Raw genomic sequence first — 18056 nt, forward strand, 5'->3', positions numbered from 1 at the left:
ATGGTCCTTCTTCCCGTATTAACTGTATATTAGTCGTATTAGTTTCATGGTTTACTCCCATTCCTTCTCAGTACTAGTCTTCTCCTTCTCTTTACTCCCTCTCCCTCTGTGTATTATTCTCTCTTACCTTACCTGGTCCTCCAGTTCTCGCCTGACCTCATTAGCTGTAGTTTACCTGCATAGCCTCCTTCTCCATATTAAGAGCCTCATAATTCAGTGCCTGTCTTCCTCCTCCTCCTCCTCCTCCTCCTCCTCCTCCTCCTCGTACTTCCTCATACCATCTACTCATTCCAGTTCCCTCTCCACTCTTCTCCCCACCATCTTAGAGTCACAGGTAACTCTCACTGTTCTATTTACCACATACGTTTCTCGCTTGCATCATTTACATCATACCTCCACTCCTGTCTTCCACCTCACACCTCCACTCCCTTTTCCACCTAGCACCTCCACTCTTCCACCTCACACCTCCACTCCTCTCTTCCATCCCACACCTCCATTCCTCTCTTCCACCTCACGCCTCCACTCCTGTCTTTTACTCAATCCTCTACTCCTCACTTCCACCTCACACCTCCACTCCACCTCACCGAATTAGCCTCACAGGATACTCCTACTCCTTGTGCATTAGTCTGCTTGGTTTACATCGTATCATCCTCAACTAAGTATACTGTTAACATCATATCACTCTTCATTGGTCAACCGAATTTACTCACACTATTACCGATTTAATTCACAGTAGACTCACCGTAACCTCACACCGTATTATCTACCGAATGAACCTGGGTCACATTATTCTTAGTATTTCTTCTTATTTCTCAGTATTTTTTAGTATTTTCTCAGTATATAATTCTTTTCTGTATATCTCCGCATTTCTCAGCATTGCTCAATATTATCTCAGTATTTATTGGTATTTCTCAGTATTTTGTCAGTATTTTCTCATAATTTCTCCGTATTATATCGGTATTATTCACTTCTTCAGTATTTCTATTTTCTTATCATTTCTCAGTATTTCTCATTGTATTTTCAGTGTTTCAGTATATCCTCATTATGCTTCAGTAATTCTCAGTATTATTTCAGTATTTCTCAGCATTTTTTCAGTATTTTATCAGTATTTCTCAGTATTATCACGCCTTATTAGCCACCGTATTTACTCTCACCATTTCCCCATTCCGTATTTTCCAGTGAATTTACTCTCGCCGTTTCTACCTGCCGTATTTATTCCACGATTAACTCTCTCCATTATCACTCGCCGTATTAACCATGGATTTTAGTCCACCTCCACCACCACACACTGCATTCCACCATCACCACTACCACCACACGCTACATTCCACCACCAATACCACCCACTGCATTCCACCACCACCACCACCACCCACTGCATTCCACCATCACCACCACCACCCACTGCATTCCACCACCACCACCACCACCACACACCGCATTCCACCACCACCATCACACACTGCATTCCACCACCACCACACACCGCATTCCACCACCACCAACACACACTGCATTCCACCACCACCACACACCGCATTCCACCACCACCACCACACACTGCATTCCACCACCACCACACACCGCATTCCACCACCACCATCACACACTGCATTCCACCACCACCACCACCACACACTGCATTCCACCACCACCACACACCGCATTCCACCACCACCACACACCGCATTCCACCACCACCATCACACACTGCATTCCACCACCACCACTGCATTCCACCACCACCACCACCACTGCATTCCACCACCACCACCACACACTGCATTCCACCACCACCACACACTGCATTCCACCACCACCACCACACACTGCATTCCACCACCACCACCACACACTGCATTCCACCACCACCACCACACACTGCATTCCACCACCACCATCACACACTGCATTCCACCACCACCACCACCACTGCTTTCCACCACCACCACCACACACTGCATTCCACCACCACCACCACCACTGCATTCCACCACCACCACTGCATTCCACCACCACCACCACACACTGCATTCCACCACCACCACACACTGCATTCCACCACCACCACCACACACTGCATTCCACCACCACCACCACACACTGCATTCCACCACCACCACACACCGCATTCCACCACCACCACCACACACTGCATTCCACCACCACCACCACACACAGCATTCCACCACCACCACCACACACAGCATTCCACCACCACCACCACCACCACACACTGCATTCCACCACCACCACCACCAATACCACACACTGCATTCCACCACCACCACCACCAATACCACACACTGCATTCCACCACCACCACCACACACTGCATTCCACCACCACCACCACCACCACACACTGCATTCCACCACCACCACACACCGCATTCCACCACCACCACCACACACTGCATTCCACCACCACCACACACTGCATTCCACCACCACCACACACTGCATTCCACCACCACCACCAAACACTACATTCCACCACCACCACCACCACCACACACCGCATTCCACCACCACCACCACCGCTCATTGTAAACCCATGAGTCACCTGTTTTCGGATATTTTTAGGAGCGAGTGTACAGTCCCGTCTGAAGAAAATTGACAGTAGACGAAACACAGTGAAAACCTTATCTCCACCAGTGCGTGTTTCATATTGTTTCGATTTTTCCGCTAAGTATTCGTCAGACTTTGAGAAGATACATGCTTCTCGCAGTCTGTAAATCCCTAGGAAAGAGGGTATATAATGGCACTGAAACAAACCCACTTGACACTGTGATTGGTGTCGGATGAGCTGTGTCGGAAGAGGGAGGTACGACACAGCATCCTAGTCTGTGTCGGAAGAGGGAGGTACAACACAGCATCCTAGTCTGTGTCGGAAGAGGGAGGTACGACACAGCATCCCAGTCTGTGTCGGAAGAGGGAGGTACGGCACAGCATCTCAGTCTGGCCTCCAACTTGTCCGGGATACGGGTGAGCTGACGTGGGAGTTTGTAGGCCCAGTCAGCCGTATCCCTCACACGGACCCCTCCCGTATACGCAAACAGACGCAGGGGTTTGAAGCGTTGTGTGTGTGTGTGTGTGTGTGTGTGTGAGAGAGAGAGAGAGAGAGAGAGAGAGAGAGAGAGAGAGAATGTCCTAAGTGCAACAATAGGCGAACTTCTTGCCATGACTGTCCCTCTCAAAGCCGAAATTAAGGTGGCATAAGACACCTCGTTGCGCATCTTCCTCAGCGATTAATTTTGCATTTTGCCCTTTTTTTTAATCCTTATTTACGTTACTGAAGCAAACCATGTCGATACTCGTAATAAATATCTAAAAACATGAGAGAGAATCTGAACGTGTAATATACGTAATAAATCGCTAGGAAAACGGTGCAACGAGACTCCAGCGTCATCGAGAATACGACCCTTTTATATATACAGTATGGAGTGGTGTATGATGTATGGCGAGGGTGTATGGCAGAGAGAGAGAAGGATGTATTTGGGTAGGTTATTTTTTCATTCATGTAGATGTAACCATTCGTTTTTCTGAATGTCTGGCTACAGGATTTATGTACCGGAGTCTCTTTTATCTTGCTGGAGCCGCGGTGACTCAGTGGTTACCGCGTTCGCCTTCCAGTATGCCTGTGCCAGAGTTAGGAAAATTAACATAAGTCATAGTGGACGTTTAAAGTGGGTACTGATGGTGTGTCCTTCTATAAACATACGTACATGGGCGCGGACATGGAGGCCGTCACGTGGTGGCGTCGATATAAGCAGGCGACTCAACTGCCTGATTGCACAAACGTCCCTCAGCTACTTCCCTATCCCCCAGCAGGAGGATGGTGGACTGCAGGAGAAATGTAGCTCAATCCCGGAGTCCACCGAGTTCACGTTTCAGATCATCCTGGGGTAGCAGCAACAAGAACAACAGCAAAAATAACAAGAACAAGAACAACAGCAACAAGAACAACAACAACAACAGTAACAAGAACAACAACAGCAGCATCAACAACATACCGATTATATGCAAGTTTTCCTTATGAAGACCAAGAAGAGATTGGTCCTGAAAAATGGTCCTGAGAAGAGGTCATATATTTCCGTTTTTATTTTGACTTCACCAGTGCTTCATATTACATCTAAGTTGAGAGAGAGAGAGAATATGAGAGGTATAGAGAAAGAAACAAGAGGAAAGAATGAAAGTCAGTGGAAGAGAGAGAGAGAGAGAGAGAGAGAGAGAGAGAGAGAATATGAGAGCTATAGGGAAAGAAACAAGAGGAAAGAATGAAAGTCAGTGGAAGAGAGAGAGAGAGAGAGAGAGAGAGAGAGAGAGAGAGAGAATATGAGAGGTATAGGGAAAGAAACAAGAGGAAAGAATGAAAGTCAGTGGAAGAGAGAGAGAGAGAGAGAATATGAGAGGTATAGGGAAAGAAACAAGAGGAAAGAATGAAAGCCAGTGGAAGAGAGAGGGAGAGAGAGAGAGAGAGAATATGAGAGGTATAGCGAAAGAAACAAGAGGAAAGACTGAAAGCCAGTAGAGGAGAGAGAGAGAGAGAGAGAGAGAGAGCGCCAGTACACCACCGTAATGGGGCAGTAACCGGTCCAGTCTAGTACTGATAAAGATCATGATGTAAGATAGCGACACTCACTCTCTTTTATCGGACGGGGCGAGTGGAGAGAGAGGAAAAGAGGGAGAAAAAAAGAGAGAAGAAGGAAGGAAATGATAGGAGAGAGAGAGAGATTTGTACGCGAAAATATATCAAACTTCCGCATAAAACAAAATCCTTCACTCGCTTTAGCTGTTGTAAAAATTGACACTAGTACACTCCGAGATTGAGATTGAGAGAGAGAGAGAATAAAACAAAGGCCCTGACTCACTTTACCTCTTGTTAAAATTGACACTAGTACACTCCGAGATTACGAGAGATTGGAGGGATGATCCGGGTAGCTTCTGACTTCAGTTATTCATCATTTAATAAAGAGAAGGCCTGAGACCCTGTGTGTGTGTATGTGTGTGTGTGTGTGTGTGTGTGTGTGTGTGTGTGTGTAGGGTGATTCACTGCTTTGAGGCCCCAGAATAACGCCAATATATCCATTATGAACGTATAGATGTAAATAAAATTTCGTGCAGTACTTACAAATATCAACGCACGACAATCATATACTGTATACTGCACTTGCGAAACTCCCTGACATTTAAACATAAAGTGACATATACCGGAAAGGAAACACTGCCCTCTCCCTAGTGCATGAGAGAGAGAGAGAGAGAGAGAGGAGCTATTTTAATTCACCTTTTGTAACTCAAGATTTTATCCTTGTTGCGGGGAAATCTTAAGTGAAAGGACTTGAAAACATACAGGTACCTCGCCCTATAATAAGCTAAAAGGAAGCATTATGAGAGCTAAAAGGAAGCATTATGAGAGCTAAAAGGAAGCATTATGAGAGCTAAAAGGAAGCATTATGAGAGCTAAAAGGAAGCATTATGAGGGAGAATGCAGCCATGTAGGAGGACAAATTGCACGGAAAATTTGCAATTCTGAAGCACCACGAATAATTATATACAAACGCTGAGTGAGTCCCTTTCAGACTTGAGTGTGATTGTGGATAGATTTTAATGAAATGAAGAAAATGACTGTCGGCTTTCATCTAAGTCGATTTATTAATAACAAAGCTATTTAAATTATTATAGGGCCTCATTAGTGAATTATCCTACATGAACACACACACACACACACACACACACACACACACACACACACACACACACACACACACACACACACACACACACACACACACACACACACACACACACACACAAGATATCTGCGTGTGCAATATGTTTATTTTTTTTACAGTATCTATCGTAGAAGAAACTATCTATCATATCATCCGTCCTTCCACCGCCATCACTAACACTCGCATCCATCTTTCTCTCCCTCTCCCGTGCAGGCTGGTGGTGGGGCAGTACGTAAATGTGCACGGGCAGGTGATAAGCCACGTCAACATCACGGGGGTACGTGTGGAGGACGGGGGCAGCTACTCGTGCACGGCCACAAACACCGCAGCCTCCGTCGTGCATGCCGCCCCTCTGCACGTCTATGGTAAGGCTGATTTTTGTATTCTTACGTGCTTGGTCAGGATTGTTACGTGTATTATATGACTTGTTTTAGAATGTTTCGTGTATGTCAAAGGTTGTTTTAGCCTGTTACGTGCATTTTAAGGCCTACTTCCCGCATATTAAGGATTAGCTTATTTTAACCAAGTAATAATAATAATAATAATAATAATAATAATAATAATAATAATACTCTTCCCACACTAACGTCCCCTCCCTCTCTCCAGGTCAGCCTCTCGTCCGTTCTATGGGGCCGATGTCTGCCGTGGCGGGGGAAACCTTCAGTGTCCGATGTCCAGTGGCAGGCTTCCCCATTGCTTCCATCACCTGGGCTAAAGGTAAGCAGAAACCTCCATCATCTTCCCTGTTCCATCTGAAGATAATTGACAGCTGGCGAAATACAGTGAAAAACCCGATGTCCACTACGTGTTTTTCAGATGGTTTCGATTTTTCTGCTATGTATTCGTCAAAGTTCTCTCTCTCTCTCTCTCTCTCTCTCTCTCTCTCTCATTAGAAGTAGGGGATAATTAGATGAATTGTCCAGGTAAATCTAATTAAGATCTCCAGGTAAGTAAATATAGAAAAGTCTAGGTAAAGGAAAAGGAAGAGAGAAAGAGGTTGCAAGAGGAAAACCGAGGAATAGGGAAGGGAGGAAGATAGGATAATTAAAGTGAAAATGGGAAAGATGGAAGAGGAAGGTAAGAAAAGAATGGAGATGGGTGAAAATGGAAAGGATGATGGAAATGACGAGTCGGGAAAGGAGAGGCTATTTTAAAGAATGGAATTATAGACAGAGGAATAAAGGAAAGAGAGAGAGAGAGAGAAATGAAAAAAGATAGTTAAATCAGAGGAGGAACACAACGACTCGGTAGAGGAAGTAAGAGTGAAGGAAGAAGAGAAAAATTGATAAGGATGGAGAGGAGGAGGAGAAGGAGGACAAGGAAGGAGAGAGAAGTAGAAGGGAGACAGATGTGAGAAGGAAGATGGGTGAGAGGGGAAGGGGAATAATGAAAATGGTAACGAAGTAAGATCAGAAAAGGAGAGGTAGGAAAGGAAACAGGAGAAGAGAAAATGGGAATAGTTGAGGACGAGAGAAGAGAGGAAAGGGAAATGAAATGTAAGTAGAAGGGGGAAGAGGAGGAGAGGGGAGAAGAGGAGGAGAGGGGAGAAGAGGAGGAGAGGGGAGAAGAAGAGGAGAAGTGGCAAGGAAGATTGGAAGAATGCTAATCCAATAAGGTATGAAAGCCGTGATTAGCTCACCTTAAATCTTATTACTGAAGACGGTAGCCGAAATTGGTCCTTCTCCCCATTCCTCTTCCTCTTCCTTCTCCCCCACTCCTCTTCATAGTCATGTTCCTTCTCCCCCATTCCTCTTCCTCCTTTTCCTTCTCCCTCTCTCCTCTTCCTCGTTTTTCTTCTCCCCCACTCCTCTTCCTCCTTTTCCTTCCTCCCCTCCCCCCTTTCTCCTTTTCTGTCCCCTCTTCTCCTTTTCCTTTACCTCTTCCTTCTCCCCCACTTCTCTTTCTGTTCCTTCTATCCCACTCTTCTACCTTCTCCCCCTTCTCTCCTCTTCCTTCTCCCCCTTCTCTCCTCTTCCTTCTCCCCCTTCTCTGTTCCTGTTCCCTCTACCCCTTTATTCTTCCTTTTCCTTCTCCCCAGTCCTCATCCTCTTCCTTGTTTCGCCACTCTTTCTTTTCCATCTCCTGCTTCTTTTTTCTCACTCCTTTTCCCCCTTCCCTCCTCTTTTCTCTGTCTCTTCCCTCCCTCTCTCCTCTATCCCCTTATCCTCCTCCTCCTCCTCCTCCTCCTCGTCCAATATGAGAGAGAAAGAGAGAGAGATTGAGAGAGAGAGTCTGATCAGGAAGGAAGGATATGGTATTGACAGCTTCACAGTACAAAGTCTTTAACATAGAATTATAAGACTGTAACTTAATCAAAATTTTTCGACTTCTTTATAAATGTTTTCAGAAGTTATACCATCTCCCTTTTTCTTTTCAGTATATTCCGTTTCTCTTCTGTCCACTTTTTTTTTTTTTGTTGATAGATGAAAAAATATTGAGAAACTTGCCATTTTATTTATATTGAATCATGTCAGATGTTTTCGCCTTCCCCCCCCCCTCTCTCTCTCTCTCTTTTTCTCTCTCTCTCTCTCTCCTATTCCTGCGTCTCACCTACGTCGTCTTCCTTTCCTCTGTCATTCCAACCTTACCTTTCTTTCTCACTCTTCCCCTTTCTCTTCCTTCATCTTTCCCCCGCTTCCTCCTTCCCTCAGTCTTTTCTCCCTTCTTTATTCATTCTTTCCCCTCTGCTTCCTTCATCTTTCTCCCTTCCTCCTTCCCACAGTCTCTTCTTCTCTTCATCTCTCTTGCTCTATTCCTTACCTTACACCATCTCTTTCCCTCCCTCCATCCCTCCACTTTTCCTTCTCTCCCACCTTCCCTACGTCTCTTCTTCCCTCGCTCCCCATCTCTTCACACCATCTCTTCTTCCTCTTCCCTCTACTTTCTTTTCTTCTCCCCTCCCTCCTTCCCTCCATCTCATCTTCACCTCTTCTTCCTTCCCTCCATCTCTTCTTCCCCTTTCCCTCCTTCCCTCCACCTCTTCTTCCCCTCTCCCTCCTTCCTTATATCTCTTCGTCCCTCCCTCCCTCCCTCCCTCCGTCATTTCTTCCTTCCCTCCCTCCCTCCCTCTATCTTCCTCCCCCGTCCTTTCTTCCCTCCATCTCTCCCTCATCATTCTACCTTCCTCCATCCCTTCTCACTCTATCCCTCCACTCCCTTTCCCCCACTTCTCTCCATCCCACCCACCCCACCTTCTCTCCATCCCATTCACCCCACCTTCTCTCCACCCTCCACCCATCCCCCCTATCATTAAGCTTCAATAAGAGGAGCCCTATTGCCCTTCCTTAATATCATTAGCCTTGGCCCTTACCTGGCTTCCCCTCCTCAATCACCTCCCTCACGCTCCCCACCACGCCGTCCTCACTTTGTCCTCAGTCTGTCCTGCCTGTGTCCTGCGTGTGTGTGTCCTTCCTGTGTCTTTTTTGTTTTATATATCGTTCCTATTTCCTTTTCGTGTCCATGTGTCCTCCTTCTCTTCCTTATTTTCGTCTCTTTTCCTCTGTACTTGCTGTCCCCACTTTGTCCTCAGTCTGCCATTCTAGTGTCCTTCCTGTTTGTGATTTTTGTGTATCCTTCCAGTATCCTTTTTTATTATGTATGTGTCCTGTAGCCTTCATATGTCTCTCCTCTTCTTATTTCCGTATTTTTGTCTCATCTCCTCTGTTCTGCTGTTTATTTTCTTTTGTTTTTCATGGTGTATGTGATTTGCTATGTGCCCTGCCTTGATCTTTATATATCCTTTCTATTTTTTTTTTTTTTACCTTGTCCTTCCCTTTGACTCCCTTGTCCTTCCCTTGTACTTCTCTTGCCTTTCTTGTGTCTCTCTTTTTTCCCTGTGTCCTTCCTGTGTGTCTTTCCAGTATCCTACGTGTCTCTTACGTCAACTGTTCGTACACCCTACATACACCTGTTACTTCACCCAATATACAGTACACCTGTTGCATCACCCTACATACACCTGTTGCATCACCCTACTTACACCTGTTGCTTCACCCTACATACACCTGTTGCATCACCCTACTTACACTTGTTGCTTCACCCTACATACACTTGTTGCTTCACCCTACATACACTTGTTGCTTCACCCTACATACACCTGTTACATCACCCTACATACACCTGTTGCTTCACCCTACACCAGGTCAGCCTTCCTTCACCGTCACACCAAGCACCTCATACCTGCCTCACCCTTCACCCTATGTCTCTTCACTCCTGTCGCAGCCTACCCACTAATGACTTGTTCCCAGCACTTGTCACTCTGTAGTTTTATACATCTCACCCTGCAGTTCACACTTCTCACCCTGTCCACTTCTTACTCTACCCCATTCACACCTTACACCCTACCTATTTCTCACCCATCTCACTTCCAGCATCTCACCCCCACACCTTATACTTCTCTTTTCATTACATACTCACTTTTTATCTCACCCCATCTTACCTTAATTCCCTTTTCATAACATACATTACCACCTCACCCTATAGCGTACACCCTACACAGCTTAACTTACACTTCTCGCCACACTCACTTTTTACCCTACCCTTCTCACACCACACACATCTACCTGGAGAGAATTCAAGCCGGGCCAGATCTTATATGCCTTCCCAGTCTTAACATCTCCATAAGTGGGTCATAATTCACCCATTCCCACTCTACACCTGTAAATTTAGGATCTGTATAGGTGGTTTTTAATTCTATCTTTCTCATTCTACACCTTGTCTCCTCCAGGCGGCCGCAACCTGCCGATCAACCGCCGTCAGAGCGTATCGAAGGACGGCGAGCTGGTCATTACACAGGTGAGCCGCGACGCAGATCAGGGCGACTACACCTGCACCGCCTCCAGCAAGCAAGGTCACGCGTCCTCCCAAACCATGCCCCTCAGAGTTGTCGGTGAGTGGAGGAACGGAATTCAATTGTGTTTTCCACCTTACTACGGCCGCCTTTCTTATTTACAGATTTGGTTTACGTCTTTTATGGAACGGATTTTTTTTTTTTCTGCCTTACAACGACCGCCCGTTCATCATGACAGATTTTTTTTTCAATGTCTTTAAGGGAACGAAAATTTATTTTTCTGCATTACTTCGGCCACCTTTCATATTTGCGGATCTTTATGTCGGTAAGGGTTGTTAGTGAGTCGGCCAGTGGAATTAAATCACATTTCCACCTTACTACGATCTTCTTTAATATTTGCAGATTTTTGGTTTCTTTTTATTTTCTTTATTTTTTTTCTTTTTTGCCACTAAGGGTTGTCAGTGAGTCAGGGAACAGAAGCAAACAATTTTCTACCTTGTTAAGACCTCCGTAATACAGTACCTCAGTGTTTTCAGTTTTTCTTGTATCTCAGTGGCAGATAAAAATACTACGATTTTGCATTCTCTCCATCGCACTTCTTCGTGACTGACAGACATCATAATCTAGAGCTAATTGCTTGTTACAGTTCATAATTCAAGATGGAGATATGGCAGTTTTAGGCCAAGTTCAAGTAAAAGGAGTGTGGGTAGAACAGCCGTCCATGTTCTGAATTATTTGCTTGTGACTAAAATGGTTGTTCTTAGCGATTTTTATTTCTAGATTTTTGTGTTTAAGGACATTCTAAAACGTTTTATACTAATTTTGTACTATAATTTTCCATGTTTCTGGAACTTACCTCACTCCATCCTTATGTGGGAAAAAATGTCATGATGTTGTTGATGATGATGATGATGGGTATTTGACTGATGTCGATGGTCCTGCTGTGGCAGCTGTATGAAATGTTTGTGCTTGTCTGTGAAGATGAGGTTTAAGAGTGCAGGCCATGGGTGTTGCTGCAGTGTAGGTGACATATGTCTGTCGTAATGGTGATGTCTGAGAGTGCAAGCAGTGGATATTGGTGCAGTGTTGGTGAGAATAAGACAGGACAGTGGGTGTTGGTGCAGTGGAGGTGACCCAAACATGTTACAGAGCCGCCCCAGGTTGCGCCGTTCAACCTGCGAGGGACGCTGTCTGCGGGCTCTAGGGTGGCAGTGCAATGTGTGGTACAGGGAGACCCACCCGTGACCCTCACCTGGCTGCACGACGGCGACCCTGCCACAGACACGCCAGGGGTCATGGTTACGCCTCTGGGACAGTTCGTGTTGGCGTTGGTGATAGAGACGCTGAGGCCACAACACGCCGGCAACTACACCTGCTGGGCATCATCACCCATCGCCAACGCATCGCATTCCGCAACGCTAAGAGTCCACGGTAACTAGACTAAAATAATTTCCCTATTCCTCCCTGACGCCACCTCTCTTGCAGTGCCGCCAGCCATCAAGCCCTTTGACTTTGGGACGCTGGTCAAAGGGATGCGAACGACTGTGACCTGTGCCGTGCAGATGGGCGACCCTCCAATGTCCCTGACATGGTTGCGTGACGGCCGCCCCCTAACTCCGACGAATGATGTGCAGCTCAGCCAGCACGGGTCTTTCTCCTCCAGCCTGGTCCTGCCGCACGTAGAGCCTCACCACGCCGGCAACTACACGTGCGTGGCGCGCAACCCGGCACGTGAGGTCCGCTACACCTCCCAGCTCCTCGTGCGGGGTAACGTATTTGCTGACCTGGTGACCGTTAGCACCGCACCACCTCGTACCGCACCAACGCACCGCACTAACTCACTCACTGGATTGTTTGTCTTCTTGCAGGACCCCAGGCACGAGGCACCGTCAGCACTTTATCTCACTCACTGTCGGCACTTACTGTTCTCACTCAGCACTTATTGACAACCTATAGCACATTTATTGACATCCTAAAGCACTTATCTCGTCCATAGCACTGATTTATCTCACCCAGAGCACCTCTTATTATAGCACTTTTTGTCAGTCAGCATTTTTTGTCATCTCAGCACTTTTGCACCTCTTATCATTCAGCACTTATTGTCATCCTAAGATACTTCTCTCTCACCCACCACACCTCCTTAACACTTATCCTTAAATACATCTCTGCATCCACAACACCTGTTCAGTCAGCACTTATTGTCATCTCAAAACACCATTCACACAAATACACTCTCTTTTCTTTCTCTTCCCTTTCTACCCGTTTCCCCTCCTTCCACCCTCTTCATCTTTTCTCATTTCCCATTCATCTCTAAGCATTGTTTAGTCAGTTATAGACTTAACCCAATTCCCCATCCCTATTTCCCCTCCCTTTTCATTTCCTTCCATCTTTCTTTCTGGCTTTCTATCATTGCATTTAATCCATAGGAAAATTGCTTAGGCATAACCTTCCTTATAAAAAACAGCCTCGAAAGGACAACAGGTCTGTTGGCGTTTGCTTTCTTTGTGTTCCTTCTTCCTATCTCACCTTTCATTTCTTCCGCCTCCTCCCCCTCCAATTCTTCTCCCCCTTTACCCTCACCCCCCTGCCCGTCCCACTTTTTCCTCTTTCTTCCGTTTCCACTTTTCTCCATTCCTTTCTTCATTTTTCTCGTTTCTCCTCACCCCTTTCTCCTCCGCTTCCTCCTTCCTCCTTCTTTCTCCGCTTTCCACCCTGTTTTTCCCTCATTGCAAATTAATTGTCTTTCAGCCCTGTGAATGAACACTTGCATTTGTCTGTGTCCCTTTCACTGCACATCACCGACTCACACGTAGATCAAAGAGTTACGGGGTTGGGTATGTTTGTGTTGTTTTGCTGTGTGTCTATGCATGATAGCTAAACCAGAAACAATAGATAAGATATAGCTTTGTGTCTATGTTTATTTGTCGTCTAATGTTTCATGTTTAAGTGGATAAGAATGTTCATGTGATTACTTGTATTTGCAGACTTATTTTTTACACATGTTTATCCCTTCTATTGTTTGGTCTGGCAAAAATATTCGCCTACTCTTCCACCCTCCCATTTCACACTCAGGGCCTGTCCGTCATTCCCTCTCAAATATATTTTTTAAAAAATCTGTGGACAGAGAAACATACCAAACCTTTCTCAGAGTTAGCCAGCAGAAGAAAGTGACAAGAAGCACATGTGACCTACAGCATCAGGCGGGCGTATATCCACAACTGGACACAGTGGAAGTCATCTTAAATCTATCTTTTGTTTTACTGCTCTTGGCTTCCAGTCTTTCAAATGGAATGTGTCCAGGCATCTCTATATTAATTTATCTTGATTTTTTTAAAAAGAACGAATTAGGTAATGATTTCGTTTCTGCATAGTTATGGGGTTCACTGTTCCATACATTCCAGAAACTTAATCATGCTAAGGGACTGGATTAAAATTATTTCTGTGCCCGAATTAGATATAAAATAAGAGAGAAAGAGAGAGAGAGAAATGTGGGAGAAAGTGTAAGAGAGGGTGGTCATGTGTCAGGGGAAGACAGATCGTTACTTAGTAGGCACAGAAACTCATGGAGGTCCTTTTGTAGGGGCAGTATTGTACATAGATAGGTAGACTGATGGTTTATAAATGAAATGGAGAAATGACAGTAGTAGTAATAATAATTATTGTCTTTGTTATTATTACTCCGGACGACTGTAATGAACTTTGAGGCGGGTTACAGTAAGCGGGTGTAATGAAGGCTGTAACTAACCCTACAGTTTAAAAGGTAACTCCTAAGGTAAAATTTGGGTGTTTGACTTAAGGTAGAATTAGGATGTTGGACTTACAAGGAAATAATTTAATATTGTCCCCTGTCGGTAGGAGTTAAAGTATATGTATCATTTAAAAATTACAAATAACTCATATATACTGATTATCTCATACCAATACTTAGATTAGTGAGCGAATATGGCTGAGATAAAGTATAAAAAAAGCAAGATATTTTGAAGGGAATTGGAAAAGAAAGATATGGAAGAGAATACGAAGGAATTAGAGAGAAGACAAATTTAGGGAGATACAAACTAGATAATTCAAATACACAAAGTAGGATAAAAATTACTTATGAATTATTTAAAGGATGTGAGATAATTAGGAAATAAGAGTATGAAATGAAGTAAAAATATTGGAGGTAATGAGACCAGGGAAAGAATTTCGGGGGGGGGGGAGACAAAAAGTGAGACAATTAAAGAGTGATCAAAGAAAGTGAGAGAGATAAAAGGAGTGAGAGCGTTCAAGCCTTGGTCATCATTCTTCCCCCTTCCCCACATCCTCTGCCTCTCCCTTCCCCCCCCTTCTCTCCTCCCGCCCCTCTCCCTTCCTTTCCTCTCTCCCTTGTTCTCCTGTCCTTTCACTCTCCCTGTCCCTCTCCATCCATCCATCCATCTCGACATCCCCTCCTCATCCATCCATCCATCCATCCTTCACCCTCTTCCCCTCCTCATCCATCCATCCATCCATCCTTCACCCTCTTCCCCTCCCTTCCTCCCCCATTTATCCATTCCCCCTACCTTTCCCCTCCCCTCCCCTCCCTTCCTCCCCCATTCATCCATCCCCCCTACCTTTCCCCTTCCCTCTCCTCCCCTCCCCTCCCCTCATCCACTAAGTCATCCAAGGCCCGTCAGGTGATAAACTTCTCACATTTAAAAACTTGGGAGAGAGACAAATTACCGGGTATAAATTAAGGCCCAGGAAAAATATACTGAGGTGGAGCAGACTAAGGTGATAAGGGGCAGTAGATAAGGGAGAGCAGATAAAGATAATAGATAAAAGATAATAGATAAATGTAATGAAGGTCAGGGAGTAGAGATAAGGGTGAGTAGATAGAGATAGTGAGAGTAATTAAAGTAGATAAAGGTAATAAAGGTCTTGGATTAGAGAGAAGGGAGAGTAGAAAGATAATGACGTTGAGATAGGGAGAGTAGATCTGAATAATGAAGGGAAAAAGGGAGAGTAGATGAAGTCAAGATGAGAGTAGTTACAGATAAGGGGGAGTAGATTTGAATAATGAATGGGAGGAAGGGAGAGTAGATAAGGGAGAGTAGATAAATATAAGAATTAATTTAAGGTGAAGACGAGTATATTAAGAAATTATATACGGTTAAGCTCTAATTTTTTCTCAATTCTTTTTTTTTCTTTTTTTTCTCTTAATTTCTCTTCTCTCTTTCATTCTTTCTCTTAATGTCTCTTCTCATTCTTATTCTTTCTCTTAATCTCTCTTCTCTCTTTCATTCTTTCTCTTAATCTCTCTTCTCTCTTTCATTCTTTCTCTTAATCTCTCTTCTCTCTTTCATTCTTTCTCTTAATCTCTCTTCTCTCTTTCATTCTTTCTCTTAATGTCTCTTCTCATTCTTATTCTTTCTCTTAATCTCTCTTCTCTCTTTCATTCTTTCTCATAATCTCAATTCTCTCTTTCATTCTTTCTCTTAATCTCTCTTCTCTCTTTCATTCTTTCTCTTAATCTCTCTTCTCTCTTTCATTCTTTCTCATAATCTCACTTCTCTCTTTCATTCTTTTTCTTGATTCCCTTTTCTCTTTCATTTATTCTCTTTCCGTTTTCCTTTCTTTGCTTCACGTGTTTTTATTTCATCTTTATTTTTACCTCCAGACAATGTTAATACAGCAAAAAATAATAATGTAAGAAAGGGATCGTAAATAAATAAACCCCTAATGGGGATTAAAACACTCTAGTAGTAGTAGTAGTAGTAGTAGTATAAAACACTCTAGTAGTAGTAGTAGTAGTAGTAGTAGTAGTAGTAATAATAATAATAATAATAATAATAATAATAATAATAATAATAATAACGATAATAATAATAGTAATAATAATAATAATAATGATAATAAGAGTAATAATAATAATAATAATAATAATAAAATAAATCTCTAAAGATGGTGTTAAAGAGCTTGTAAAATAAACCACTAATGAAGAATAAAGCACTAATTTAATGATACTAAAAATAATCTTAAAAATACATCGTGAGACTGAAAGCTAAAAGACTTAAGAAAATGAGGGACAGGTGAATTAGGACAATTAGACGGGCCGAGCAGGTAATTAGGCCGGTGATTAATTGCAGATTTTAATGAAGGGATGAAGATGCGAGAGAGTGGGGATGTGAGCTGGGGGAAGGACAGCGTAATGACAGGGGAGAGGACGACATGGAGGCGATTTGTTTGTGGCACCCCGTACGGGATTAAGGCGTTTGGCTATAGATAGATGGATAGACTTAGAATCTAATCAGGGTATGCCCCTATAAATTCAACCCTTTTACTACGATGCCCATTTTGTTCATATATCAGTAGACGATTTTATTCAGCTGTGGAGGGATTTTTCTAACTAGAGATAAAACTTGCATGAAAAAATTGAGGATAAGTTTAGCATTGGGCTTTGAATATTACCTCTTTCAGTTAAATATATTAGCTGTGTATGACCGTGTGCTGTTTAATACACAGAAAATATTAACTAGTTTTCATCATTTGCGGGAGTTAATGGAGACCGTTTTCCAGGTCTGTCAGAATGAAGGAAAAATTAAAGAGAGCAGACAAAACGCAAGAGGAAAACAGAATAGATTGATTAGACACACACACACACACACACACACACACACACACACACACACACACACACACACACACACACACACACACACACACACACACACACACACACCGATTAACAACCTTTCCCTCATTGCTAGCGCGGGTGTAATACTAATAATACCGTCTAAAGGAAATCCCACCAAGTACATCCATCTGGTGACTTATTTATCATTTTTACTCTTTCTGTCTCCAGCCAAATCTCTTCAGCTTTTTGAGAGGCCTTTTCGATACGGAGAAAGTATATACAGCCTTCATTAACCTTTTCACTACACGGGGCGTCATAAAGGCTAAAAATAAAAATAAATAATCTCGAGGTAGCGGGAAGAAAGTGAAATATATATTGTGTAATTGGAGAAAAAGGGCCAGGATTATCGCCCGAAAAAATGATAAAATATGAAGAGATTATGGACAAAAAGACAGAGATAAAGTAATATAATAATAATGATGAAAATATTACCTTCACAGACGATTACAAATATTTAAATGAGACTACGTTAAAAGAAAAGATATATATATCGCCGACGCATAAAAAATGAATCGCTGAATGAATTATTGAGTCTTATCCCAAAAAATAATTATTGTAAAAGTGGGGTTTTGCCATTGGAAGTCCTATGGTCATATCGTTTATCAAGGCTCCAATATGCTTGCATGCGTCGGCCTTCTTCACCTAATGGCCTGTCTCCACGCTGCTCGATCTCTGGCAGCCTCCCTATTCAGTCCCTTATCCCTGAGGTCACACTCTGTGACCTCGTCCCAGGTGTTTTTTCGATCTGTGTCTCAAACTCTACTCCCAACGTTTACACTTCTCGCCTTCTGCACCAAATTGTCATCCTCCATCCTCCTCCTCATGCCCAAACCATCTCAATCTACCCCTCCTCATTGAAGAGTTGATAAATAAATAAA

The 18056-nt window shown here is 43.7% G+C and overlaps 1 protein-coding gene across 1 annotated transcript in view; it reads left to right on the plus strand.

The window, feature by feature from the left end:
- LOC145413275 (cell adhesion molecule Dscam2-like) overlaps positions 1-18056 on the plus strand; it is a 700221-nt gene that overhangs the window by 623436 nt on the left and 58729 nt on the right. The window contains exons 11-14 of the mRNA XM_080283003.1: positions 5948-6099; positions 6341-6451; positions 10461-10622; positions 11673-11954. Of these exons, the coding sequence (XP_080139129.1) occupies positions 5948-6099; positions 6341-6451; positions 10461-10622; positions 11673-11954 (707 nt within the window). The remainder of the gene's footprint in view (positions 1-5947; positions 6100-6340; positions 6452-10460; positions 10623-11672; positions 11955-18056) is intronic.

The sequence above is a fragment of the Coenobita brevimanus genome, chromosome 95 (genome assembly GCF_032717465.1).
Source record: "Coenobita brevimanus isolate Jiangsu-jjx chromosome 95, ASM3271746v2, whole genome shotgun sequence".
In the NCBI taxonomy this organism is placed as follows: domain Eukaryota; kingdom Metazoa; phylum Arthropoda; class Malacostraca; order Decapoda; family Coenobitidae; genus Coenobita; species Coenobita brevimanus.